Genomic DNA, 26,523 nt, shown 5'->3' on the forward strand with positions numbered 1-26,523 from the left:
TACAACGGTTACTGAAGACAAAAGCAAGATCAAGAGAGAGGTTAACTGCATTACAACAACAACATTATTAGTCCTTTAGGGGAGCATTATGTACACTATATACAAATATTGCTCTTAATAAGTAATGTCAGGAAATTAATTAATGTAGCCAGATGCTGTGCATGATGCTTTGATTGATGCTAATGAAGATAAAAGATAATGAAGATAAAAGATAAGAGTGGGATTAAAGCAATACAACACAGATTATTGTTAAAACTCTACAATAAACCTTTATGGAGCAAATGTCAAACAATTGTGATATGATATTTTTTTAAAAAACAAACACAGAATTGTACTAAACCATTGCTTTGAACAACAAGATAATATGTAGATTAAGTTGAATGGTTATTTTTAATAACAGTGCTTTCAATGAATAAAAAATACATAATTGTGAATTCAACTCATAGTGAACACCCACTCTTGACTGAATGACTTTTTGAGGTGGTGACAAGCAGAGAGACAAAGCTTTTCCTTACAGCAATGGAGGAAACCATTGTGGGCAATTTTCATCTTGCTTTTTCCATTCCTTTAACTTGAAATTACACAGTGATACCAGATGCAATACTAAAATAAAAAATATATAGAACATAGTTTGGACATAGAAGAAACGTTCTATTGCCAGTCATTTCATCTCTGGTAATATTTTTTGTTTTAAATAATAATAGGAAAATTTTCTTTCCTACTTGATCTTTATTTGGGTTCTCCAGCAGCAAGCACCCATGTCAAGGAGAGGTGCATAACTGCTTCCACATCTCCCAACAATACCACATTGTAAATGGCTTCTAGAAGGAGGATTTTCCTTTCTTTCCTCTGGGAACGCACTTTGCTTGTTCCTTGTTACCCTCAAACATTCTAGCTGAGATCAGTATTTTACCAAGTGAAAAATGTGAGTGCAAACCAAATCCTGACACTACATTTTACAGCATGCTGGAACACTAAATATGACTTAACCAGCCTGAGACGATGACCATGAGCTAAATAAATGGGTGATGTTAATTACGTATGATTTGCATATCAAATTCAAATTGTGAAAAAATAAACTCTGGTCTACAACTCGAAGCTCAGAGCGGTGAAATGCTTATTCATTGTGCATAGTGTGTGCTCATTCTTGTGTAAATAATTCTGTTCTCTTTTAACATAACACTCAGACACTGTTGAATTCTGAAATGACAGTATAAACACTGAGTCCTGGTGGTACAGGCTGATGATGTGCTTTTTCGATTGATACAATTGTTTCTTCTTCATGAATCTCCACAATAGCATTCTTTACTTGAGAGGAGAGGAAAACGATTATAATGATAATAATAATAATCCTTGCATTTGATATAGCGCTTTTCACGTCGGGAGGACGTCCCAAAGCGCTTCACAGAACACACTGTAAAGTGAATTGACTGTATATTTGTGGGCGAACGCGGCAGCCAATTGCGCACAGCAATGTCCCACAAACAGTCGTAGATTGAAAATGACCAATTTATTATTGTTTTTGGTTTTGGAGGGATTATTATTAGGCTCTGTGTGGAGTAAGGAAACTTGCCCAAGGTTTCGCCCTCTGCCTGGAATTGAACTCAGGTCTCTCACTTGCAAAGCGAGTGCTCTAACCACTGAGCTACAGGACTCCACTGATTGAATCCAGTGATTGAATCACTCCCACACCTACCAGTGGCTGGTTGTTTGGCAATTTTGTATAGCAATATATTGGGAATCTGTTACCAGTTGGACTTGTACATTGAAGGTATGTTAAGATCAAGAAAAGCAAAATAACGTGAGCAAAACTCAAACAATCTCATTTGTATAGATTTATCTGACTGATTTGCCCTCATTAACCAATGTTACACTGCACATTACATTATCCCTGAAGTGTAAAACTACAATAATTGCTGTTAAGGCATTTCCAGGTTGTTGAGCATGTTGCTGGTGTGATAAAGGTATCCTGCTTTTTTTTGCATGTGTGTGAGAGTAAGATCAAATAAATACTTTTGCTTAATGTACCTAAGTAATATTGTTGCATCAAAGTCAAAGGCTAATTGCTGTCAAAACTGAACTTTTTGGTGTGGAGCAGAAGATTGTGTCAGAGGTTGGAAAATATGTAATCCTCCATTTTAAACATTACTGGACTTTCTTTTTATGCTCAGGATTATTTCACTGACACTTATAGGTAATGTAACCATTTGTCTTCTGTTTTGCTTTTCTGCGGTTTCCATTAACAAAGAGACAAAAAGAGCAAAAAATGTCGAGAAAACCAAATATGTTTATGAATTTAGTTTCAATGCCCAGGATGTGATGTAATGATACTTTATTTGGGTGCCATTTGAAGGGGAAGCGAAACCTCAGTGCTGAAGAGATTCCTTTTCTTACCTCCCTATTTAAAGTGTGGGAATGATTCTCAGCCATTTCTTTCTCTATTAATGACAGTACTTCCTGTTCAATTGTTTGACTCTCAGGGATGCTGTGATGTGTTTTGGTCCTGTTGAAATCTCTGTTTTTATATCTGCATTATCCAAATAATTTTGTTACTGTCTTGTGTTCAGCACACACCAAAATCAGATATTGGTAAGAACTTTTTATTCCAGCACCTGAAAGAAGCACTGCTTTGCTGAGAAGAGAAATAATGGCACCACGTAAATTGTTACAATGGCAAAATCCAACTACCAGCTCACAGCTATATTTTCAACTGATTCCAAGCACTCACAGGCTGGTGCCATGCTGGACACTGCCAGACAGATGGCTTGTTTACATTGTTAATTACTGGCTCACAGGCTGAAATTGCTGATCGCGAAGACCGTTTAAAGGAGCTATGTCAGGACGACAGCTCTTCTGGTTGGTAAACATAGTGCAGTAAAAAAATTCTGCATTGTCCTGTGAATCTTGTATTGGTGCACTGAAAGACACAGAGCAGGCTGCATGGAACAACAACAACAACAAAATTACATTTGTATAGCATGCTTCACGTCATTAGGACGCCCAAGGCGCTGGAACATCAAAAGACTTGTCCATGTTCCAGAAAAAGAGAAGGAAATAGGAAGCAATTTTAGGAAAGGTAAATGGATATGATTATTAAAAACTAAAATAAAACACTACAAATTATTGTAAAGCACTCTCTTCTGGTATATTAGCCGCATCTCTTGTTTTGGCTGAGATGGAGATTTGGGAACCTCAACTGCACCACTCTTACAGTACAAATCCACACAAGAGGTAGGAGCAGGTTGTGAGAGAAAATGGTTTAAGGTTTACAATTGCAACCGCCACTGACTCTAGACAAGCACAGGTGACCATTTTGATCAACTTTGCCAACACAGATATTATTGACAAATATTATGATTTAATCTTGTGATTATAATAATAAATAATTCTTGCATTTGATATAGCGCCTTATCATGTCTTTGAGACATCTCAAAGTGCTTCACAGAATATACTGTAAAGTGAATTGACTGTATATTTTGTGGGTGAAACGCAGCAGCCAATTGCGCGCAGCAGCCAATTGCGCACAGCAGCGTCCCACAAACAGTTGTGGATTGAAGTAACCAATTTATTATTATTATTTTTGAAGGATTCTTATCCCCGGGAGTGTTGGGGGTGGGGGAGTGTTGGAGGGGGCGGGGGGAGTGTTGGAGGGGGCGGGGGAGTGGCGGGGGAGTGTTGGGGTGGGCGGGGGAGTGTTGGGGGTGGGGGAGTGTTGGGGGGCGGGAGGAGTGTTGGGGGTGGGGGGAGTGGCGGGGGAGTGTTGGGGGGCGGGGGAGTGTTGGGGTGGAGGAGTGTTGGAGGGAGTGGCGGGGGAGTGTTGGGGGCTCGGGGGAGTGTTGGGGGGAGGGCGGGGGAGTGTTGGGGGAGGGCGGGGGGAGTGTTGGGGGGGAGGGCGGTGGGAGTGTTGGGGGGGAGGGCGGGGGAGTGTTGGGGGGGGGGGGAGTGTTGGGGGGAGGGCGGGGGTGTGTTGGGGGGCGGGGGAGTGTTGGGGGGGCGGGGGGAGTGTTGGGGGAGGGCGGGGGGAGTGTTGGGGGGGGCTGGGGGAGTGTTGGGGGGAGGGCGGGGGGAGTGTTGGGGGGCGGGGGGAGTGTTGGGGGAGGGCGGGGGAGTGTTGGGGGGGGGCGGGGGAGTGTTGGGGGGAGAGCGGGGGGAGTGTTGGGGGGGGCGGGGGGAGTGTTGGGGGGAGAGCGGGGGGAGTGTTGGGGGGGCGGGGGAGTGTTGGGGTGGAGGGAGTGGCGGGGGGAGTGTTGGGGGGAGGGCGGGGGGAGTGTTGGGGGGAGGGCGGGGGGAGTGTTGGGGGGGCGGGGGAGTGTTGGGGGAGGGCGGGGGGAGTGTTGGGGGGGGGGAGGGAGTGTTGGGGGGGGGGGGGGAGTGTTGGGGGGGCGGGGGGAGTATGGGGGGGAGGGCAGGGGGAGTGTTGGGGGGGGGGAGTGGGGGGGAGTGTTGGGGGGAGGGCGGGGGAGTGTTGGGGGGGGCGGGGGACTGTTGGGGGGGCGGGGGGAGTGTTGGGGGGGAGGGCAGGGGGAGTGTTGGGGGGAGGGCAGGGGGAGTGTTGGGGGTGGAGGGAGTGGTGGGGGAGTGTTGGGGGAGGCGGGGGGAGTGTTGGGGGGGGGCGGGGGGAGTGTTGGGGGAGGGCGGGGGGAGTGTTGGGGGAGGGCGGGGGTGTGTTGGGGGGGGGGGGAGTGTTGGGGGGGCGGGGGGAGTGTTGGGGGGAGGGCGGGGGAGTGTTGGGGGAGGGCTGGGGGAGTGTTGGGGGAGGGCGGGGGGAGTGTTGGGGGGCGGGGGAGTGTTGGGGGGGGGCGGGGGGAGTGTTGGGGGAGGCGGGGGAGTGTTGGGGGGGGGCGGGGGGAGTGTTGGGGGGGGAGAGCGGGGGGAGTGTTGGGGGGGGCGGGGGAGTGTTGGGGTGGAGGAGTGGCGGGGGAGTGTTGGGGGAGGGCGGGGGAGTGTTGGGGGGAGGGCGGGGGAGTGTTGGGGGGGCGGGGGGAGTGTTGGGGGGAGGGCGGGGGGGAGTGTTGGGGGGAGGGCGGAGGGAGTGTTGGGGAGGGCGGGGGAGTGTTGGGGGGCGGGGGAGTATGGGGGGCGGGGGGAGTGTTGGGGGAGGGCGGGGGGAGTGTTGGGGGGGCGGGGGAGTGTTGGGGGGGGCGGGGGGAGTGTTGGGGGGGCGGGGGAGTGTTGGGGGGGGCGGGGGGAGGTTGGGGGGGCGGGGGGGGATGTTGGGGGAGGGCGGGGGTTGTTGGGGGAGGGCGGGGGGAGTGTTGGGGGGGCGGGGGAGTGTTGGGGGGGGCGGGGGAGTGTTGGGGGGGGGGGGGAGTGTTGGGGGGGGCGGGGAGTGTTGGGGGGAGAGCGGGGGGGAGTGTTGGGGGGCGGGGGAGTGTTGGGGGGGAGGGCGGGGGAGTGTTGGGGGGGAGGGCAGGGGAGGTTGTGGGTGGAGGGAGTGGCGGGGGGAGTGTTGGGGGGGGCGGGGGGAGTGTTGGGGGTGGCGGGGGGAGTGTTGGGGGGAGGGCAGGGGGAGTGTTGGGGTGGAGGGAGTGGCGGGGGGAGTGTTGGGGGGAGGGCGGGGGGAGTGTTGGGGGGGGCGGGGGGAGTGTTGGAGGGGAGGGCAGGGGAGTGTTGGGGGGGGCGGGGGAGTGTTGGGGGGGAGGCGGGGGGAGTGTTGGGGGGGGCGGGGGGAGTGTTGGGGGAGGGCGGGGGAGTGTTGGGGGGGGCGGGGGAGGGGGGGGGGAGTGTTGGGGGGGAGGGCGGGGGGAGTGTTGGGGGGGGCGGGGGGAGTGTTGGGGGGGGGCGGGGGGAGTGTGGGGGGGCGGGGGGAGTGTTGGGGGGGGCGGGGGGAGTGTTGGGGGAGGGCGGGGGGGGGGGGGAGTGTTGGGGGGAGTGTTGGGGGGGCGGAGGGAGTGTTGGGGGGGGCGGGGGGAGTGTTGGGGAGGGCGGGGGAGTGTTGGGGGGGCGGGGGAGTGTTGGGGGGGCGGGGGAGTGTTGGGGGGGCGGGGGGAGTGTTGGGGGAGTGTGGGGGGGGCGGGGGAGTGTTGGGGGAGGGCGGGGGGAGTGTTGGGGGGAGGTTTCAGTCCAGGTGGCTGCTCGGGGCTGGAGCGGCCCCGCCCCCTGTCGCGGGGGATGCCGGGATGTTTACACTCATGGTGGGGCGGACAGCGCTGTTGAGGGGAGCGTCACACCTGCACTGAGAGCCGCCAGTCACCGGGGCCCGGGACCCAACACCCAGCGATCAGCGGGAGCCGCGCCAGCCCGAGAGAGCCGCCGAAGTGTAATAGGGCCGCCCTGGTAAGGAGACGGGGAAGAGGGGTTGACGGCGGCTCCGACCCCGGGGTTGTCCACAGCCGCGCGCGGCCTAGTGTCCCCGTCGGTCGGCACCAACCCAGAGCAACCGCCGCTCGGGCTCAGCGCCCCTGCCCTCGGCTTCACAACCGCTCTCGGCCGCAATGGCGCCCGTGCCGTTGCCGGTCTGTCTGTCTGTCTGTCTGCCCGCCCTCGGGGCCGAGGCAGAACGTCCGCAGCCGCCACCTGAGACCCGGAGGCGCCTCCGCCGAGAGCCAGTCCGACCCCAGCGCCACTCTAACCTGCTGGTCGTCAAGTCCCGCCCCCTTCTCGCCCAACGTCCCGCGCTCATTGGCGGCTCCTCGGACTGTCGGCGGAATCCCGACTTGCCATTGGCTCCCGCCCGTGTCAGTCAACCGGGACGGTTCCCCAAGTTTGTGCGCTTCGAAGAACAAAGTTTGTCAGGGGCACAGGTGTAAGATGGCGGTGGGTGTATGTGCCTTTGCATAAAGAAGACGGGCTGGAATTCCTCCAGTAGGAAGAAAGAGTATTTCGAGCTTGCCTCTGCGTAGCTTGTACATAATGGCCACTGGTTCTGTTGGGTGATTTTAACATGCGCTTAAAAAAACTTCTAACATACTGGCTAGAATATGAGTGAAATAGTTCAGTTCAATTTTCTGCTTTGGATTGTTGTCCAGTCCTCATCTTTCACATGCCACCTTGTTGCCCTCAGTATACAGAGGTTACAGTGCAATTGTACCGATACCTTTCCAGTACTTTGCTGTAATGGCCACTCTTCATTTGTGGGCCGAAGCAATGAACGGGTGCAGTTGTGCGGACCGTATAACTATGGACGTTATTGTTGCTGATTCCAGTGCTGTACGCGTCTTGTGTACACATTTGCACAACTCCAATAAAGGCCCACCATAAATTAAATAAGCTTGAGTTGTGAAAGCTATGTAACTAACAAAATATACAGTATATTCCGTGAGAAGTCTCAAAGGTGTGATAAGGCGCTATATCAAATGCAAGGATTATTATTATTAACTTCCATAGTTTTGAAATGTATAGTATTTCAAAATCAAATAATGCCTTGATTTTTTTAAGCAAATTTCTTGTGGTTAATCTGGATTTGGGAAAGGGAGGTGATATCTTCATCAGCACTGTAGCCTTCCTTTTCCCTCCCAAGTAAATGATTTTTAATGTATGGTTCAAAGTGGAATATCTTATTTGCAGGAGCTATAGAGTGAAGCTATCAGTCATGCTAAAAATATAAAAGTGTAATCTTAATTTCATTATGTATTTGTAAGCACTCCGAGATGCCCTCTGAGGTGAAGGACACTATATAAATGCAAGTTGTTGTTGTAACCTGAACATGCACTACCAAATGGGCCAATTTACTTCCCTTCAAGTTTATTGCTCATGTCAATGTTCCTCCACCTCACCCCTCCTGCTCTATGTTTCAGGCCTGACATACCTTTCTTTTCGCTTGCATTTTATTACTTTGTCTCTGGCCATTTTATGACGAAGTTTGCTGTGTATATATGCAAACTTTATTTGAGCTGTGATCTTGAAACCAGATATATTGTACTGAAAGCATTTGTTCAAAAGTTTTTGTTGTAATTGGAGAATAGTTGCATCTAACTGTGAGATACCATGTATCTCTTCATTTGTGACGTTGACTATAATTTAGTAATGAATTAACAGCGTGCCTTGCTTCCCGTGGGGATAGCTCAGTCAGTTGGACACTAGATGTCTCGGGGGACAGGAAAATGGTGCAGAAGTGAAGGTGCTGATAAGGGGGTAATGTCTCTGATTCCTCTCACAGGGTGCCTTATTAAAATGTAACTATTATTGCATTATAGTATAAGATGACTGTTTGCGAAAGGTATCATTGTACTTCTGTGAACAACAACAAGATTCCATTTATAGAGCGCCTTTCATGTCGGGAGGAATTCCCAAGGCGCTGGACAGTTGGGTCAGGACCCGAGCAGGGGGGAAATGGTCAGGGTGAGGGGAGGGAAGGGAGGGAGCGAGGAGGGGGTAGAGAGTTGAGAGGGGAGCTGAAGGCACGGTCAAAGAGAAAGGTCTTGAGACCGGCCTTGAAGGAGGAAAGGGAGGAAGCAAGGCGAAGGCACTGGGGGATAGAGTTCTCGGGGCTGAGAGGCTGAAGGCCCGGCCACCGATGGTAGGGCGGTTGGGGCGGGGGATGTGGAGCAGACCAGAGCTAGAGGAACGGAGGGTACGGGCAGGTAGGTAGGGGGATAGTAGGTCGGAGAGGTAGGAGAGAGCAAGGCCGTGAATGGCCTTGTAGGTGAGGATGAGGATCTTGAATGTGAAGCGCTTTGAGACATCTCAAAGATGTGATAATGCGGTATATCAAATGCAGGGATTATTATTCCAAGCAGAAAGTTCCTGTACATAGTTTAAAAAGTTACCAGTATTATAGTTTTGCAATATGCGTGGTCTCAAAAGAGTTAAGACTGCTGGATTTTGCATACCAAGCATTTATATTTTTCTATGCATGCATGCACAGGAAGCCGATTCATATGCAGTCAGTTCTCTGAGCATGGTCACATAAGGGAAACATTATAAATTTGTTTTCAAATATACCAAGAAACTATTTCCGCTCGCCGAGAGATGCAAGCTACATACAGTACAGTGCAAAGCAGGTTTGTGAAGCGGAACCTGTTGCAAGTATCTGTAAATAGGATGCTATTTGCATCTGTGTAACCAAAATAATTACTGTGGTTTGGTGAGGACCTACATTCCAGCTTTTCAATTGAAATCTGTTGATTGGAGAGGGAAATTAAATGTGAATGTTTTTTAAGCAGTATGGTAATAAGATATGTAAGATGTTGAAGTCTTAAATTAGCATGGCAACTTGCATGGCTAGACATAATTAAAACTTTTTTAAAAAATAATAATAATAATAATCCTTGCATTTGATATAGCGCTTTTCACGTCGGGAGGACGTCCCAAAGCGCTTCACAGAACACACTATAAAGTGAATTGACTGTATATTTGTGGGCGAACGCGGCAGCCAATTGCGCACAGCAATGTCCCACAAACAGTCGTAGATTGAAAATGACCAATTTTGTTATTGTTTTTGTTTTGGAGGGATTATTATGTGCCTTCACAACCTCAAATATTCTTTAGTTACAAATTGTTTGCAGTCCCCAAAGAAATCCCACATTGCCAGCTGTTGCATTCAATATTTTGAATATTATTTTGTAAGAAAGAAGTTGAGACCAAATAAGAAGGAGCAATAATGAAAAAGAGTGACCTGAAAGGATCGAGGTCACAATTGAGAGGAGGACCACCTATCATAACGAGCCAATTCATATATTTTGTTCAAGGGTGTGTGAGGGGTTGTAAGAAGAACATCGTCATTTCTAGGAAGAGTGTTTAAATCTTGGATGAATTTGGACTTAATAAGGACTTGAGAGTTGTTCAATATGGTGTTGAAATGAGAGTTCATTTAAACCTTACTCTTCTATCTTATGAAAATATTAAGTGCAAACGTATCCCTGCAGGAGTACCTTATATGTAAAAGTAGAACCTAGATGTGCGTAATATTAGTCATTGTATTTGCTACAGCACTTTCACATTGGGAGGACATCTCAAAAAGTTTCACAGATTTTACTGTAAAGTGTGGTGACTATTTGTAGGCGAACATGACAGCTAATTTGTACACAGCAATGTTGAGCAAATGCCATGAAGTGAATCGTCATTTTTTTTAATCTGGGGGATTGTTGCCCAGAACACCGAGATAAACTTCCTTTTTTTTTTGAATTGTGCCTTAGGATCTTTAATTAATTCACCTGAATGGGCACATGAGACTTCAGGTTAACGTCTCATCCGAAGGATGACACTTCTTACAATGCAGCACTTCCCCCAGCACTGTATTGTAGTGTCAGCCAAGACTGGAAGCTCAATGCCCTGACTGAACTCACAACCACCTGACTCAGGGATGAGAGTGCTACAGTTGTTGAGCCAGGTTGATACACAAATAAATATTTTTTTGGATTCAGTGGACTCTCTCTGCGTGAAACACCGTGTATCAAATGCAAGGATGATTATATTTTCCATTCTAATTTTTTCTGGAACAATTTAAGCGTAGTGGAAGTATATTGATGTATAGGATCAAATGTATGTTTTTCTGATATACTATTGAATAATGTATATTGTGTACTGTTGCTGCTTGAGATCAAAGGTACAACTTATTCATAATTTAATGATGTTCTGTGGTGTGCAGTTTTTCCAGTACCTGGCAATGTGACAATATTCTTAACTATATTTGTGCCATTGCCATTGTTCTTACATTAGTAGGCCTATTACCTTTACTTATGGTCACTTTTTAAAAAAATGTTTTATCTGCAAACTGTTTTGTTTGGAAACTTGTGTGGAATTATTGAATTGCAGGAAGCCAGTAACAAAATATTGTGCCATACTGTAGCTTTTAGAGTTGAATATCTTATGTACTTTGGCATCAGTTTTGAGGCTTTATTTTTCATCTCATCCTAGAATCATGGCCAAGCTTAATTGTGTCCTTATCCAACATTCACTCAAGCACATTTTCTACCAGCAGTTACTAGTAGTAATCAGGAGCAGGAATCACTGCTACATTTTTCTTTTCTCTTGCCTAAGGTACAGAGGTAAATTGTAGCAGCCTGACATTTGTCCTGGCTGAGATTGACAAACTTAATTCCCATTGATAAATGCTGACTGTATTGAAGTCTTTCATTTTTCAATAACTTGCTACTCGATTGACTCCATCCATCTCTGATTGTAACTAATAGTTTCCTAGCAACTTGTGTATTAAGTAAGGAATTATTTTGAAATTCATCTTAAATGCAATTCATCTCAAATAAAATGTTTGATATAGAGTTGACTGGATTTTCAGCCATTTTCTATCCCTGCTTAAAATAGACAAGCTTAACATCTGCAAAATAGTAGTGGCTTGAGAAGCAACAGCTGTGGTGACATAGTAGTGGCAGCAATGTAGACCTATCTGTTGGTGAGCTTATCACAGGTCAGAGGGCCACAGCCACAAAAATCGATCTAAAAGGTGGATATAAGCATTTCAGTTTTTAAATAAAATGGCCACAGCAAGTCAAAGGAATCCTTAAAACTAGGCTTTGCTGTGCTCTGGGAGAATATCACATGACACCTAATTACATATAAACATTTTTACACATTTTCACGACTTCCAACTTGTTAAATATATTTAATATGCTGGAAAGAATATGTGTTTTGAAGGCTGCAAAATAAAGGTGGTTCTCTGAGGATTTAAATCCCTTTGCAGTCAGCTGAAATATTACCAGAATTTAATTTTTCTTGGCATGCTTGCTGTCAGACGCCAGGGCTCGTGGCAATTTTACTTTCGGGAAGAAATGTTTCAAATGCATATAAAATACTTTATATAGCAAATATTTATCTTTTTGTATTACCCAAGGAATATATGACTGAACAAGTGAGTGTGCTAGTTTTGATTTCCAGGTAAAACTAATTTGCTTGAATATCACATCCAACTTTGTCTTTGTAGTCTCTTGTGGATTAAAGTGATGTGTGTTGCGAGCCAATTACATTATTCATACACCCATTTACTTTGCTGCCTTGCCACTGATAATACTTAGAAGTTAATGGCAAAGTAAATGAGGTGGTGCCGATGTTAGGCAATAAACAATACCAGCAGAGGTGGCTTGGCTAGTTCTGCCAGAGTCGGCATGAATGGTTGAATACAGGGATCCTGTAGATTTTATATTATATATAATAGCCTAATAATAATCCCTCCAAAACAGAACAGTAATAAATTGATCATTCTCAATCCACGACTGTTTGTGGGACACTGCTGTGCGCAATTGGCTGCTGCGTTCGCCCACAAATATACAGTCAATTCACTTCACAGTATATTCTGTAAAGACACTTTGAGACATCTAGAAGACGCTATTTGATCAAATGCAAGGATTATTATTTTGGCTGTAGAAGATTTGGGGCTAAAGCGCTCACACTTGCCTTGTAAAGGCTCCACGACACATTCATTCCTTGAATCTTTATTTTGAAACATCAAGATGCAGTGTTTTCAGGTTGACGAATGTTTACCTGCATGTATTAAGGTGTGCCTGAGTTTTTCAGGTGATATTTCATATTCTGTACAAAAGGTCTTTGGTTGCGTAGTGTGGACGATAGATTTGACATTTTAAAAATTTGTCCGTGTGTTGATGTGAGAGTGGACTTTTGATGTGTACTTCCATGCATATGTATGGTTGTCATGTCTGACATGTGTTTTCTGTTTTAAGTGTGTAGGTAGCTTTGAACTTGTTTAAATTTGTTTTAAAAAAAGTAGGAAAGAGTTTCAAGCTAATAAGAAGTTTTCAGGTTAAATCAATAGATCTCAACACTAACTGTTAATTTAGTTTTGAGTTCAGGTGAAAAAAGTTAGCATTTATCCAAGCAGCAGGGAATGTACTGTGGTACTCTTAATCTCTGGAAAATAAGATGGTGGTTGGAAGCTGCAGGAAGCATCATGTTGCTTTGGAAATTATGCCAAGATACACTCAAAAGCTCTCACCAATGTGGGTGTACCTAATGTGTAAAAAATGCCTTTGGCCTGGGTCCTTGCCAAACCAAATTAGTTTCTATTTTCTGCGGCCTTAACTTCTTGAGTTTTAACGTTCTATTTAATAGGGTCTCTGCAAAGTGTATGTGTATAGCGTGTACCCCCTGCATCAGAAATTAAGCTGAATTTCAGTTTATTTCCTCTGCAGAAACTTTGTCCATTGTTGCTGCAGTGATTGCAGCAGTGTGATTTGCACAGTGTGTATACCCTTGCTCGGGCCTCAGATTCTATCCCTGCTGTGAGTGTGACAGCTGCTGTGTGGAGCCCTTTGTGATAAAGTGATGAAATATATAGAGAATTTTGACTTAAAGGGGCATTGTCAAGAAGTTGTAATATGCAAGCCTCTTGTATGTTGACAGGGTCAATTCAAGTATTAAAATGATTGAGAGAAATCTCCTATAATTTACTCCATAACTGTTTTGAATACTTTTTAAAAGAATGTGATTGCATCTTTGAAATGCTTCACACAAATCAGTAAAGCATTTTGATAGATTTTGCACCATGCCACTGTTTCATATACTGTACTTCCAAATCTGCCTGTTCACAAGCAGCAATTTCTGATGTACAAGCCAGAAATTCCTGACAAGACTGCCCCTTTAAAGGACATCTTTCATCACTGATTTGCCTTTGGCACAAACTGGACAGCTGAATGCGTGTCTCAATGGGGACAACAGAAATTTAAGCCTGATATTTGTTAATTTTATCTTCATATAAAATCTTGAAATAGTTAGCAAATACAACAAACTGATTTGTATTGCTTCCTTTGATTTTACTCCATGGAATATGCCATTGTGGTGATGTGCATTGTTTGAAGTAGGTAATATGTTGATGAATTAGCTTTTAATTGAAGTACTGTGAACCAGATAGTTTAACAAGCAATATTGACTGAAAAAAAGTTTCAAATACTGCATTGTGGACATTGAAAAATTGGATATGACATTCTTTGTGAACAAAAAGTTTATTGCAAAGCTTGTGAATTGTCAATGCACTGGATGTAAAACCACTGCTTTTCAAAAATGAAGACCAGTTTTGTGAGAATAAATTTAGATGCTTGAGTTAGTCGAAGTTATTTGATTTTTGCGTAGAAAATTTAAGATTTATCCTTGTCAACAAGGTTATAATAATAATAATAATAATAATCCTTCCATTTGATATAGCGCTTTTCACGTCGGGAGGACGTCCCAAAGTGCTTCACAGAACACACTGTAAAGTGAATTGACTGTATATTTGTGGGCGAACACGGCAGCCAATTGCGTACAGCAATGTCCCACAAACATTTGTAGATTGAAAATGACTAATTTAATTATTGTTTTTGGTATTGGAGGGATTATTATTAGGCGTGTGGAGTAAGGAAACTTGCCCAAGGTTTCGCCCTCTGCCTGGAATTGAACTCAGGTCTCTCACTTGCAAAGTGAGTGCTCTAACCACTGAGCTACAGCACTCCACAGGTTGCAAGGTGCCTGCATTTGGGATGTGCTATTCTATTGTTAATGCAAGCACTGAGGTCTGATCCATTTCAAATCAATCCTGTGAGTTAAACAAGGAAACTCAGATTAAGTATCAAACAAAATGTGAGTCACAATGTGGAGGTCATTTGTCAGAAGCGGATGCAGACAGAATTTGGGGGGAGGGGAGAAACACTTGTGGAAGTGGATATGTTTGGTGAGTGGAATTGCTTAGCTTTCCACACAAAGCTGACATTCTGCACCTTCTTTCTCTCTCACGCAATTTTTCCAGTGAGTATGTGATCCTTCCAGTTGTAACGGATACTAGACTTTAGAAATGTTTGCAAAGTGATGTATGCATGGAACAATAAATTCAAATATAGTTTAATGTAGATAAGGGAAAGGTTATGAAAGGAAAGAAATGGCAACTGCACAAAGGTTAGCCTGGCATATCAGATAGCAGCAACCTAAACTGATAAATAATGGATTACAAAGTTTCAAGTAAAACCAGTTTGTCAAGTCCTTGTCTTTATGGAGGATTATTGGTATTTATAAGCTGCTGGTGATCTGGGACATTTTCTGTTACTAATTTAAGGGTATCATAAGGGGTCCTCACTGAGTTTTCTAGGCTATTGCTCCTGTAATGATCAGCAATTTTATTTTACAATATGCCGTTTGCATAGTTGAATGTTTGGAACAGGAATGGAATCATTATCAGGACGTAGTTATTGAAAACAAACCATTGAATGATGCAAACTCCAAACTTGTCACAGAGCGGGGGTTGGATGTCGGGAGAGGTGGGATGGGGAGGGGAAAAGGTGATCTAAAGCGTAGTCAAAGAGTTAGGTCTTGAAAGAGGGGAGGGAGTGAGTGAGTCGGTGGGATTCCAGGAATGGAGTTACAGAGAGTGGGCGCACAATGGCGATGGTGGGACAGATGGGATGGGGTGTCATAAAACAAGCCGGTGTTTATTGGGCAAAGGGAATGGCCAGGTGGGGAGGGATGTTACCCCATATGAAGGGCGCTATGTAAATGCTGTTGTTGTCACAGAGCTAGGGGGCAGGGGAATGAAGGACGTAGGGAAGTTTCTCACTGGGGAAAGAAATTGCTGTGAGGAAACTGCACGGCACGTACCTCAGTGTCTGTCCTCGGTTTCCCCCCGCGGCAGCCGAGGGAGGTTCCGATCGTCTGTCCTGACAGTGAACCACGAAATGCTGCCCTCAATTTTCTCTCTCCCTCTCTCTCTGATCTCTCTCTTTTGTTTCTCTCTCCTCCCCTCTCATGTGGTCTCTCTCTAAACCCTCTTTCTCACATGCATTCTCCACTCTCTATCACACACACACACTCTTTCATTTACTCTCTCACACTCTCTCTCCTTTCCCGATCTCTCTCTCTCCCCTCTCACCCCCAGAAAGGAATAATAGCATCAGACTGTCTGTTAACCACTTTTTCAGTTTCATAAAGAATTACAATGTCATGACTCTTCAAAGGATTTGAAGAGAATAACTGTCCTAATAAATTTAAGTGCACGGGACCATTTGCAAAGGCAAAGTAGTTTAATTCGAAATCGTGCTCATTAACTGAAACTAAAATTTATATTTTTATAAAATTTAAAGTGTATATTTCCAGTGCCATAATGGAGATGTATTACTTTAATGAGTTAATTGGGCCTGATTTGCTTGTGCATGACAGGTCGATTACAGGTAGCCTTTTCTCTATTATTCAAATACCACAACAACAAGATTGCACAGTCAGTACCCGATAGTATTGCTATGTTTACAGTAAGTCAACAGCTGTGTCTCTAGAAAATAAGTGACATCAAATTGGTAAGCACTCCAGTATTTAAATTCTGTTAGGAATATACATGTAAGAATGTTTTAGGAATAGCATGTAAATTGGGCTGTGAAAAGACTTTTTATAACTTGCCACTTGGGAGTTTATTATTCATCAACAACAACAAGATTACATTTGTATAGTGCCTTTCACGTCGGAAAGACGTCCCAAGGCGCTGGAAATTACTCAAGCTGTAAATTGAGTATTCTATTGTTCCCGTTTGAGCATAGTCAGATTTGTTTAGAATTTTTGAGTACAGACAGATTTATCAGGCCACTACACAAGTATTTTGCGGAACTGGTGGCTGAAGTACTGTACAAAATTGCTGACGTGTTTGCTTACAAATGCAATCACAACACTTGAAAGTAATTACCTGTTAAGTGCTATGAGCTATGAGAAAGTTTGATATCAGGTGTTACATTAGATGCAAAGCTTATTTTGTTTTGTAAACTGGAGTCACACGATGGGCTCCACACCTTAACAACTCTTGCCGAGTTGCTGAATTCTGAATGTAAGTACAGCAGCTTACCACATAGCGTTGTGGTTCTTAACTCTTTTGGGCTAAGGACCGGACCCATTCTTGATAACCTGTTGCGACCTAGTAAATAGCTTTTGTGCAGAAAACATCTGGATGTGCCAAGGTGCTGATAACTTTTTCAGAGCTTCTTCCGCAAGACCTGAAGGCTCTAAATTCTTGACATTCCAGAAACACTGCTATCGACCGGCCAAGACAAGTGGGGGACAGGCCTTTATAATCGCTGATTTTGTGGAACATCAAATTTAGAACCTGGGGTTCTTGTGGTAGAAGCTCATGTTCGCTATTAACATGCGGCTTAGCACTAGTGGCATTCATTTATTTTAAAAAAAGCAAAATGCATAAATTTTCAGAAATTTGTTTACTACCCTTTTGACACATTCTTGCAATCCAATTTTGGGTCACAACCCATGGGTTGAGAAATCCTGGCCTTGGGGATAAAGACACCATGCGGTGCAGCACCGAGCCATGCGGACCAGTAGGTTGCAAGCTTGATTTCTGTTCCGTGTTGAGTTAGCTGATTACAGATAGGGTTTTAATTAGGATACTGCAGATGCCTGGTATAAGGATGTGGAGGGAGGAAATCAACTTAGGTGTTTGTTTGTCTTCTCCTGGTTGCTATCCAACACTCCACGCCCCCCCCCCCCCCCCCCCCTCCCTCTTTTTTTCCTGGAAAGTGTGCATGGGTTTATAAGTGGCATTAAACTAACAATGAGGAACAATATAGTGTGGTACTATATACTATTATGCACAGATCAAATAAAGATTTAGCATTGCTGTTTCTGTTTCTGTTGAACCATGCTGTGTTTTGGCAACAGAACTAGTAAATTGATACAAGTTGAAACCTTTTAGATCAATTTAACTCATGTGCGTGAAGTGCTTATAAAAGCTGTTTTACGGAAGCCAGAGGCATTGCGATTATTAGTATTCCACTGGGATTTTGAACAGCACATAATTGGGAATGAAACATCGTAGTATAATGTATTTCATCTGTAAAAAAAAAGTTTACCGGTTATGATTGCTGGGGAAAATAAGATGGCACCTCCCATACAATATGGCACTGTTTCCTGTTGTACTTCTCGAGTCAATGAAGGTTTTATGCCAAAGCAGTGGGATTGCTTCAGTCATTAAATGATTGATTTAAAAAAAACTGGAACAATGACTGGAAGCAGGAACTCCTCCCACCACTCAGCTCCCATTAACCCTGCAAGCCAAAGCCCTGTCAGGTAGAGTGGTCCTAGTTGGTCAAGCAGCAGGAAAGCTTGCTGGGCAGTGCTCTTATCGGCAAGCTGTGTGGTTTTAACTGGCTCGATTCCGGCTGTACAATTGTACACTCTGGGGTTCCCAAGCCTCGGCTCTTGCCAATCTGTGCCTAATATTCTCCTGTATTAGGTAAGCAGAATGCGATCCTCAAGGGAGAGAGTTCACATTCCATTCCCATAAAAATCTCTGGAATTTCGATGTATTGGTGAGACGCATGGAACTCTGTTTAGTTTGGATACTCTTAAGCATGGTAATGGGTTTCTACGTGTGTCACATAACTGGCTGACCAAAAAAAAATGTGATAAGGAGGGATGTTTATAAATCGTGCCTGTACACTGTCCCTTTTTTAAGCTTTGATTTTTTTAAAATAAAAGGTAGTGTTAAGGAAGTCCATCTATCCAGTTCAGTCGTGACAATGAGGTAATCTTTGTATCCTTAGCACACTGCTAAAATCTGGAAACTCCATTGAATTTCTATTCAAACTGTAGATATTCTAATTATTACCTTCTAACTTACTTCACCTCTGTACATCTGAAGTGTTGATAATGGCATTAGGAATTTGCCATGATAAAGATTTGGTATGCTGCTGGCAAGTATTTAAAACCTGATGCATTTTTGATTTGGTAATGCTTTCACTTTATTAATACACCTTCCTTTTTGGGAGTTAATGAAACTGAAACAATTCTGTACACTTGGAGATCATATCGTCTGACACAGTAATGATTGCTGGTAACAACCTCTGAGCCCATGCTGGTACTTTTGAGCCCATTTGGCCAAATTACTATTGACCATTTTGAGTTGAAGGACAAACTGTCAGTATGGAAATAGTGAATGGAAAATGATGAGATATTTCACCATCCCTTCTTGGCATGAAATCTTTCAAATTCAGCTTCAGAACTCTCCTGCTACACTATTTGTTTCGGGATATTCTGTAGATTTAACAAATTTGCAGACAAGGATATTGTTCATAGGATTTTGGGATATATGAGAGAAAACAATACAAATGTAATTTCTGCATTATTTTTGTTTTCTGTATCAAGAGCTATTTTCCAAGTTAAGGTTCCAAGCCTCTGGCAAAGCAACTTTTACTGGCCTTTGCTATGCGTATGATGCCAACATGGATTGACTTGCACTCGCACTCAAACTGTTATTGCTCCTGATTCCTGCCTTCCCTTCCTGCTTGGTTGGTTGGTTAATGTGGCAAAGCTATCTTATTTGGCAAAATGTATGCAATTTCTGCTTGCAATTTAATATATTATCTCTCCTGGGTTATCTATAATCAAAAGTACAACTTGTACAGTTCTGATTGCTGTTTGCATGTTATCCTCTGAAATAAGTCAGACATCAGAAAATGTGTTACCACCGTTCTGGCAACAACTAGTCCATTCAAACTAATAAAGAGAAGGTATTGTTTTCACAGTCGTGTTATTTATGAGTAAGAGGTGTGGGAACAGACATTTCTGAGTTTATATCCTGGTGGATCCACTCACCTTTCTTGAAGTCAATAAAATATGAAACTAGGCAACCACTTAATGGGGTCTCCCTGGCCCTGAATTGGCTCAGAAGAAAACCTGGCAATGGCAGGTCTCTAGTTATCCAATTCAGACTTCAAGGAGCAGACGTGTCCTCAACCCTGTAAGCAAGATCTTCAATCATGCACAAGTATACCATACTGTGTGATTACTCAATAATAAAGTAGGTGAGTTAAATGCTTGTCAGATTTTGTGATGTCAGTTTTTGTGATTTGGTAGTTATCGCCCCATTGTGGGGCGTGTCTTGTGTCCCAGGAAGCACCATGTACTTTAGTAGCATTGAAATTGTTTAAATTTTGCAAAATAAAGATAGCTTCACGTTTTTGCCACATGAACTATTATGTACTATATATAATGTATTATATCATACTATAGTATATAATTATAATCCTACTATAGTACATACATATATTGTAGCTCTTCTAGCGTGAAGCTTTTTCTAGAGATCGATCTTTTAATTGTGTTGACACTCCATTTTTTGGCAAGAATAAAAATGTATTTTTTTTGAATTCTGAAGCATTCTGTCACAAAATGATGAGTATAGTTTAGTTATAAAATGTATTCTACAAATTGTGTATGGCTCCCTAAGCACTATTATTTTGTATCTTCAGGGAAGTCATTTGTATGTTAAGTGCAGTAGATCTTTCCATTTCTGCCGTGGGTTGATTTGCAAAGGAAATGAGGGATGGGGAGATGATTGTGAATTGAAAGTGAAGATCAAATGAAAACTTCAATGACTCCAAAGCATCTGCTGAAATATTGGCCAACTATTTCAGGAACAAAATAAAAGATAATAGATTGTTGCTGCAAGGCATCAGTTCAATTAGGTAGTTCTGATGTGTAAAGGTGAAGCTTAAGGAGTTGTTCATGAATGATCACCAGTGTGATATAAGTAATTGATTTATTTTTTGTGTATTACTGGTTATGTTGTATCCTTCAACAGAGAATGACCATTATTTTATTTATCCCTTACAGAACATATATCTCTGTTGTGTGTATGTATTAATAGGTGTGGTGCGCTGGATGTAAGGAAACACGAGCATGTTGTTGAGGTGGTTGCCATTAGCATCTTTAAAATATTATAGTATGCCATTGTTCAATTCTGGTGGTAAGGGAAATAACATAAATCGTTGTATTTGACTCATTTGTGTAGCAAATTAAAAGACAAGCCATTTAATTGATGTAATAAAATGTAAGTAGTTCATAACGTTTGAAATTATGACTGGTTACAAAGTTAGTTCCCTCCCAGTTCTCTTGTTGGAGATGCTGTCCTGCGGATGAGATGTTAAACCGAGGTCTCGTTTGCATGTTCAGGTGGATATTAAAGGTCGCATCACACAATTTGAAAAGAGAAGGGAGTTTCTGCTGGTATCCTGGCCTACAATTCCCCCAAATAAAATTGATCACTCGTTTCATGGATGTTTGTGATCATTTTCATTGATGCCTACAAATGGACAGTAACTTCATTTTGCAGAAAATCATGTGAAGCGCTTTGAGACCTCCTTCTGATGTTATAAGGCGCAATACTAAACGCAAGGATTATTATTATTGTTAAATGACATTATGCAATTCTTACATGAAACAATGTTGATTATGGAAGTACATGACAGCAGTGCTACCAATGTTTCAACCTAATGAATATTAACATTGTTTACTGAGTAGAGTTTGTTCTTCTGCGCAAATAATATTTAGAGTGAAAGCATTGAATAGTAACTGCATTAAATAAACAATTTTAAAAATGTAAACTCTTCCTAGGTTTATGTATCAGCAGTTCGATAGCAATAGAGTCCATTTTTGAGTCATATACAGAGTGAGAATGAGTTGTATTGCTTAATTAAAGATAATAAGTACCATATGCTCAAGGTCTGTAAGAGAAGAAATCCTAATTCATATGAACAGCCAATTAAAAATAACTAGGGCTCTTGCTCTGATTATACTGTATGCAGGCTGATCTTAAGAAAAATGCATAATAACCTCATTATGCAGTTATTTGTTTTAAATATGACTGGATGATTCTAGTTGAATGTAGGTTTATTTAAATAGTGCTAAAATGTGGTAAATAGAAATGTAATATTCAATATTATTGCTTCTTTTGTAAAAATCTACTTCTGTCGCAATGTCTTTTGATTGTATGTTTCTTTTACTTTCTACAATACCTGTAAAGAAATTAATTATTTGGGTAAGCAGAGTTTTTTGTAAGTGTGTAGAATTTTTTGCTAAATTGGTGTGGCCCTAATCAGCAGCAAAATCCAAATGTTTTTCCTGGAAATTGCATGTTATGCAGTGTCATGATACTGATTTATTAACAACACACATACTATAAAATCTGATATTATATAATATATATTCTATCATAGACAATGGTATTTATAAAATACTGGAAGAGACTGGTACAGAGGTGAAATCATTCTTGTATTGAGAGCAACCTCCTGCTTTCAAATGAAGATCGTAATGTGTTTGTTTTAGAATCTCGCGAATTTCTCCAAATGATTGTCACTTTTAAAGTGAAGTTGGATTATCAATTTTAACGTATCTCAAAATTGTATTCAGTTTTGCATCATAGTGTTCGTCTTATTTAGTAAAGAAGCAGATGTAAATTTTGGAACTTTGTTTGACAGAATAAATCCAAATTTTATCTGGATTAAAGACCTTCACTAATCAAAGATTGTTTTGTTAATAATAATCCTTGCATTTGATATAGCGCTTTATCACATCTTCTCGATGTCTCAAAGCGCTTCACAGAACAGACTGTAAAGTGAATTGACTATATTTGTGGGCGAAACGCGGCAGCCAATTGCGCACAGCAATGTCCCACAAACAGTCGTAGATTGAAAATGACCAATTTATTATTGGTTTTGGTTTTGGAGGGATTATTATTAGGTGTGTGGAGTAAGGAAACTTGCCCAAGGTTTCGCTCTGTCTGGAATTGAACCCAGGTGTCTCGCTTGCAAGGCGAGTGTTCTCACCACTGAGCTACAGGACTCCAGGTATCCTTTGGCAGCAACATTATCATTTAATATCATTAAGTGCAGCAAAGTCAGCTTGATGTCGAGCTGTTGATTACAGTTAGACATGTTGTGTCTAATTTTAAACTGTCTTTAAATTTGGTTTCATTAAAGTTTATTGTTTAGGCATGATTTTGTATGAAGTTTGATTGCTGGAACAACAAACATGTTATTGTTTCTTTTAGTTGAGTTTCTGTGTTTATCTTGGAAATCATAAGGTTGAACAAGTGACAATTAAATGTATTGCACATGTAGCTAACTGAACAATTCAAGTGAAATGACGAAACTAGTAAGTCTAGTAAATTGCTTAGAATACGTAAGATACACTGGTAACCTTTTGCTTAAAGTGTAGGATTGAGGAACAATTTAAGTAAGAAAGCAGATGTCTATGCTTCAGAGACGGAGAAACTAGAAAACCCTGAAAGATTGGAGAACTTTAGCATTCTTTCCTTTTTTTAAAGCAAATCTTACCTATAAAGTTTCAAACTGGAATAAAATGGCTGGCTAATAATGTCTGCATTTGTAGCCGTCTGTGCCTCAGTTGTTAATGGTTGCATAAAATTGTTGCTTGCCCAAATCCAGATTGTGTGTTGGAGTACTGATGCAGTTGATCACAATGGCAAACTAAAAATGCAAAGTATGCTATTGTGAGCACTGTCTGCCAAGCTTCATGCTGCTTGTCCAGCTAGGATCATCTGTCCCATTAGGGCTTTGGCTTGCAGAGTAAGAAGAATATATCCTGATGATCCAGGCTGACTTGGCTGTCATCAGCTGTGCCTTGGAGTTCTGCTGACCTGCTTGGCTGAGCCTTACTCTCCTTGTTAGCATTTGGGATATTTGTGATTAGGTGGTTGATTAAAGTGTTGAAAGCATTTAAGGTGGAGTGTTACAGTACCATGAGATTTCCTTTCCAGTTTCTGTGTAACGATTATAGCATTTTTTTATTGTATTGAAAATGTGTTCTTAGGAAAGTACGAATAAGGAAGCATTCATACTGTTTGATTCCAAAATAATTATTGCAGTCAGAATGATCCAAATTGTCCTTATAATCGAAAGTCACCTGGCTTTCGATTATAAGGATGATTTGGATCATTCTGACTGCAATAATTATTTTTGGAAGTAGCAATTGACATTACGTTTATTTCAGTGATTGCCAATTTTGTCCAGATGCAGTTGCAGTCAGATTATTGTCAGTGATTTATGTGTAGTTGCAGTTCCTATTTCTTATGTATCCGTATATTATGGAAGCAGCTTGGTGGAGGGAATGGTCGTTTCCCTATGTATTGCACTTTCAAATACTCTCCACATACATTCAACCTCAGATAGGTGACCAACTTTTTCTTGACTTCCTAACTTATGATATTTTAAGACTAAGTTTGTCTGTTCCACTGTTCAATGCATCAACAATTGGATTGGACCTTTCTAATTCAAGATGCATTACTTATTTGAGACAAGTCGGTTATTTTCTTGCAGGAATTAAAAACACAATGCTTGTACAACTACATAAAGGGCTAATTATGCACTGTCACATTCATGGTTTGAATGCTTCTTAAGACCATTCCTTATGGGTTTGCATGCGCGTCTTGCTCAATTTGTTAATTAATGGTAACTTGTTGGAGTAAGTCTCAGACAGAATGCAATCTGTAACATCATCTTAATGTTCACAGCAGAATGCTGGTCTTCAAACAAGGTGACGAGTAAAAGTACCACAGAATTGACTGCTGGAGAATCAGCACAGACTTTACTTCTGGAGCATTCAACAGTGGCTGCTGCTTGATCTGCAGCATTCTTAACCACCCAGTGTGTATCAAGAGGTAAACATTCAAAATATAATTGTGTAAGCAGTGCACTAACCATGTCTTTTCATGTAGCCAATAACTTTGTGACATATGGTGAAATCAGAAGTATACCTAAACCAAGAAGAATTCTTACTCCTAAACTTAGGTGCTGGTCTAAATCTAAGAGAAATACACCCCTATTTGGGTGGATGTTAAAGATCCCATTGTACCACTCAAAAAGAGAAGGGAGTTTCTCCTGATGTCCGGGCCAGCAATCCCCCAGATAAAGTGGGTCACTTACTTCCTGAATTCTTGTGGGACATTGCTTTGCGCAAACACACTTGACCACAAATACAGTAAAATCCTGTGAAGCGCTTTGAGACATCCCCTACTCCGATGTGAAAGGGCAATTCAAATTAATTAAATACACATTACGCATTAAATACATGTAATGGGATCTGTCACAGCAAATTACAATGGTAAACTGAATTCAGTAGTAGGCTAGATTGTCCTGAGTTAAACATATGATCATTTTTTATAAGATCAAATTGATGACTCAAAGATAATAGCTACAAAATAAATACCATCAAGTCGAGGATGCACAATCATTACAAATATTTACAGCATTTTAGCTTGTGTAGGAAGTATTTTGTAATCACTATGGTACTTATTTGGAATCTTCTGTTATTCTGTGCAAAGAAAAGCACTTATTTAAAAAGATGTGAATTAATTCCCTTACATTTTACTTTGAATACGTACGTGGAATAGTGGTTTCCCATTCTTATTCCATTTTTTAAGCTATTACCTGTGAATTAATACAATATGGATGCGATCACCACTATGGTATTAATGTTTTAACCTTTAATTTTCAGCACGGAAGTTATAAATCAGCAAGTTGACAAATTTTAACAGTTAAAGTCCAGTTGATGGATAATATTAAGTGTATTTATTGCAATTATTGCTGTATTATAACAACAAATTACATTTTATGTTTACATTTTATGTTTTTTAATAAGAAAAGGACTGGAGGAAAATCATCTGTTGAAAGTGTAGTAATAAAGATGCAGTATGATCTGTTCTGTTTTGTCCTAACAGAAGTGAAAATAACCTTTTCTCCTGACAACATGGATGACCAGTCTCCACAGCAACAATTTCCTGGTCAAATTGCCGTTGCTCAGTTTCAGCCACAGGTATTGATTTTAAGATAAAAGTTGGTACAGCAAAAATGATTCTTTTTTACATTGTTTATCAAGTTGACTTAACACTTATTATTATGATGCCAACAGTGGATGGCTATATGTTGGTGTATTCATTCATAGCTGTTTATTCAAGATTTGTTTCTGGGAAGTAGCTTTTCAAGTATGCTGGACAAACATGAGGGTGCCTTGGGTGAAGATAGCATACAGAATTCTGTGTGTATGTGTGTGTGTGTGCATATATATATATACAAACACACGTATGTTTGGTCTGCATTGAATAGGGAGCCAACAGCAAATCAAGTTCATTCAGAGGTTGTAATGGGTCCTCATATTCCGGGAAAGGACTAGTTCTACTTTCAAGTACCAAGTTCCATAGTTTTAGGTGCAGTTATAATTCAGCCCTGTTCACTGTTGGTATCCTTTTTGGGGGTTTGTTTAAGGAGCAGCACATGTTCCTGGTTAAATCGTTACTGCTTTAATGTTGTTCACATCATCTGTTGGAAACTTGTGTGTTCAATTTAAGAACTGGTAAGTGTTTATGAAAGACATTTTTGTCTCTAGGTGGAAATGTTATGTGCCATGTGATATTTTTGGCAAGTTATCATAGCAATCCTTTTGAGTGTAAACATTAGCAGCAAACTGTTTGAAAACCTCATTGCAACTTATTGCTCTCTCCATTTCTCAAATAGCCTGGTCAAGTGGAAAATAGCAAGTTGAGTAGATAATAACAAGCGCGATTCATAGCAACATATCTTGTTACGGTTGTGGGGCAGTCCATTTTAGAATGGAACAAAATTTTAAACTACAAAATTTCATGCATCTTTGTAGCCATCAAATAACTTAATTTACCTATACATTCATTGCTTTCAATAAGCCAGCCTTCTAATATCAGCATGCCTTCGAGTAATGCGGATCTGCCGCATGACAGAGACCACCACAGGAGTTGACTTGTGTTTTGTATTCCATTGGCAAGCACGTCGCCTTGGAGCCAGCTCAACTGCAAAGAGACCCTGCTTATCTTCCCCAAAAGCAAACTAGCTT

The 26,523-nt window shown here is 42.1% G+C and overlaps 1 protein-coding gene across 3 annotated transcripts in view; it reads left to right on the forward strand.

Moving 5' to 3' along the window:
- Positions 1-6,110: 6,110 nt before the first annotated feature.
- The window catches only part of nek7 (NIMA-related kinase 7), a 65,099-nt gene continuing 44,686 nt past the window's right edge, over positions 6,111-26,523 (forward strand). Inside the window, exons 1-3 of one of the 3 annotated variants that reach the window (XM_007887322.2) lie at positions 6,111-6,276; positions 24,176-24,319; positions 25,379-25,473. In XM_007887322.2, the coding sequence (XP_007885513.1) occupies positions 25,408-25,473 (66 nt within the window). In that variant the 5' untranslated portion in view covers positions 6,111-6,276; positions 24,176-24,319; positions 25,379-25,407. 3 annotated transcript variants of the gene reach the window in all.

This window comes from Callorhinchus milii, unplaced genomic scaffold (genome assembly GCF_018977255.1).
Source record: "Callorhinchus milii isolate IMCB2004 unplaced genomic scaffold, IMCB_Cmil_1.0 Scaffold5, whole genome shotgun sequence".
In the NCBI taxonomy this organism is placed as follows: Eukaryota; Metazoa; Chordata; class Chondrichthyes; order Chimaeriformes; family Callorhinchidae; genus Callorhinchus; species Callorhinchus milii.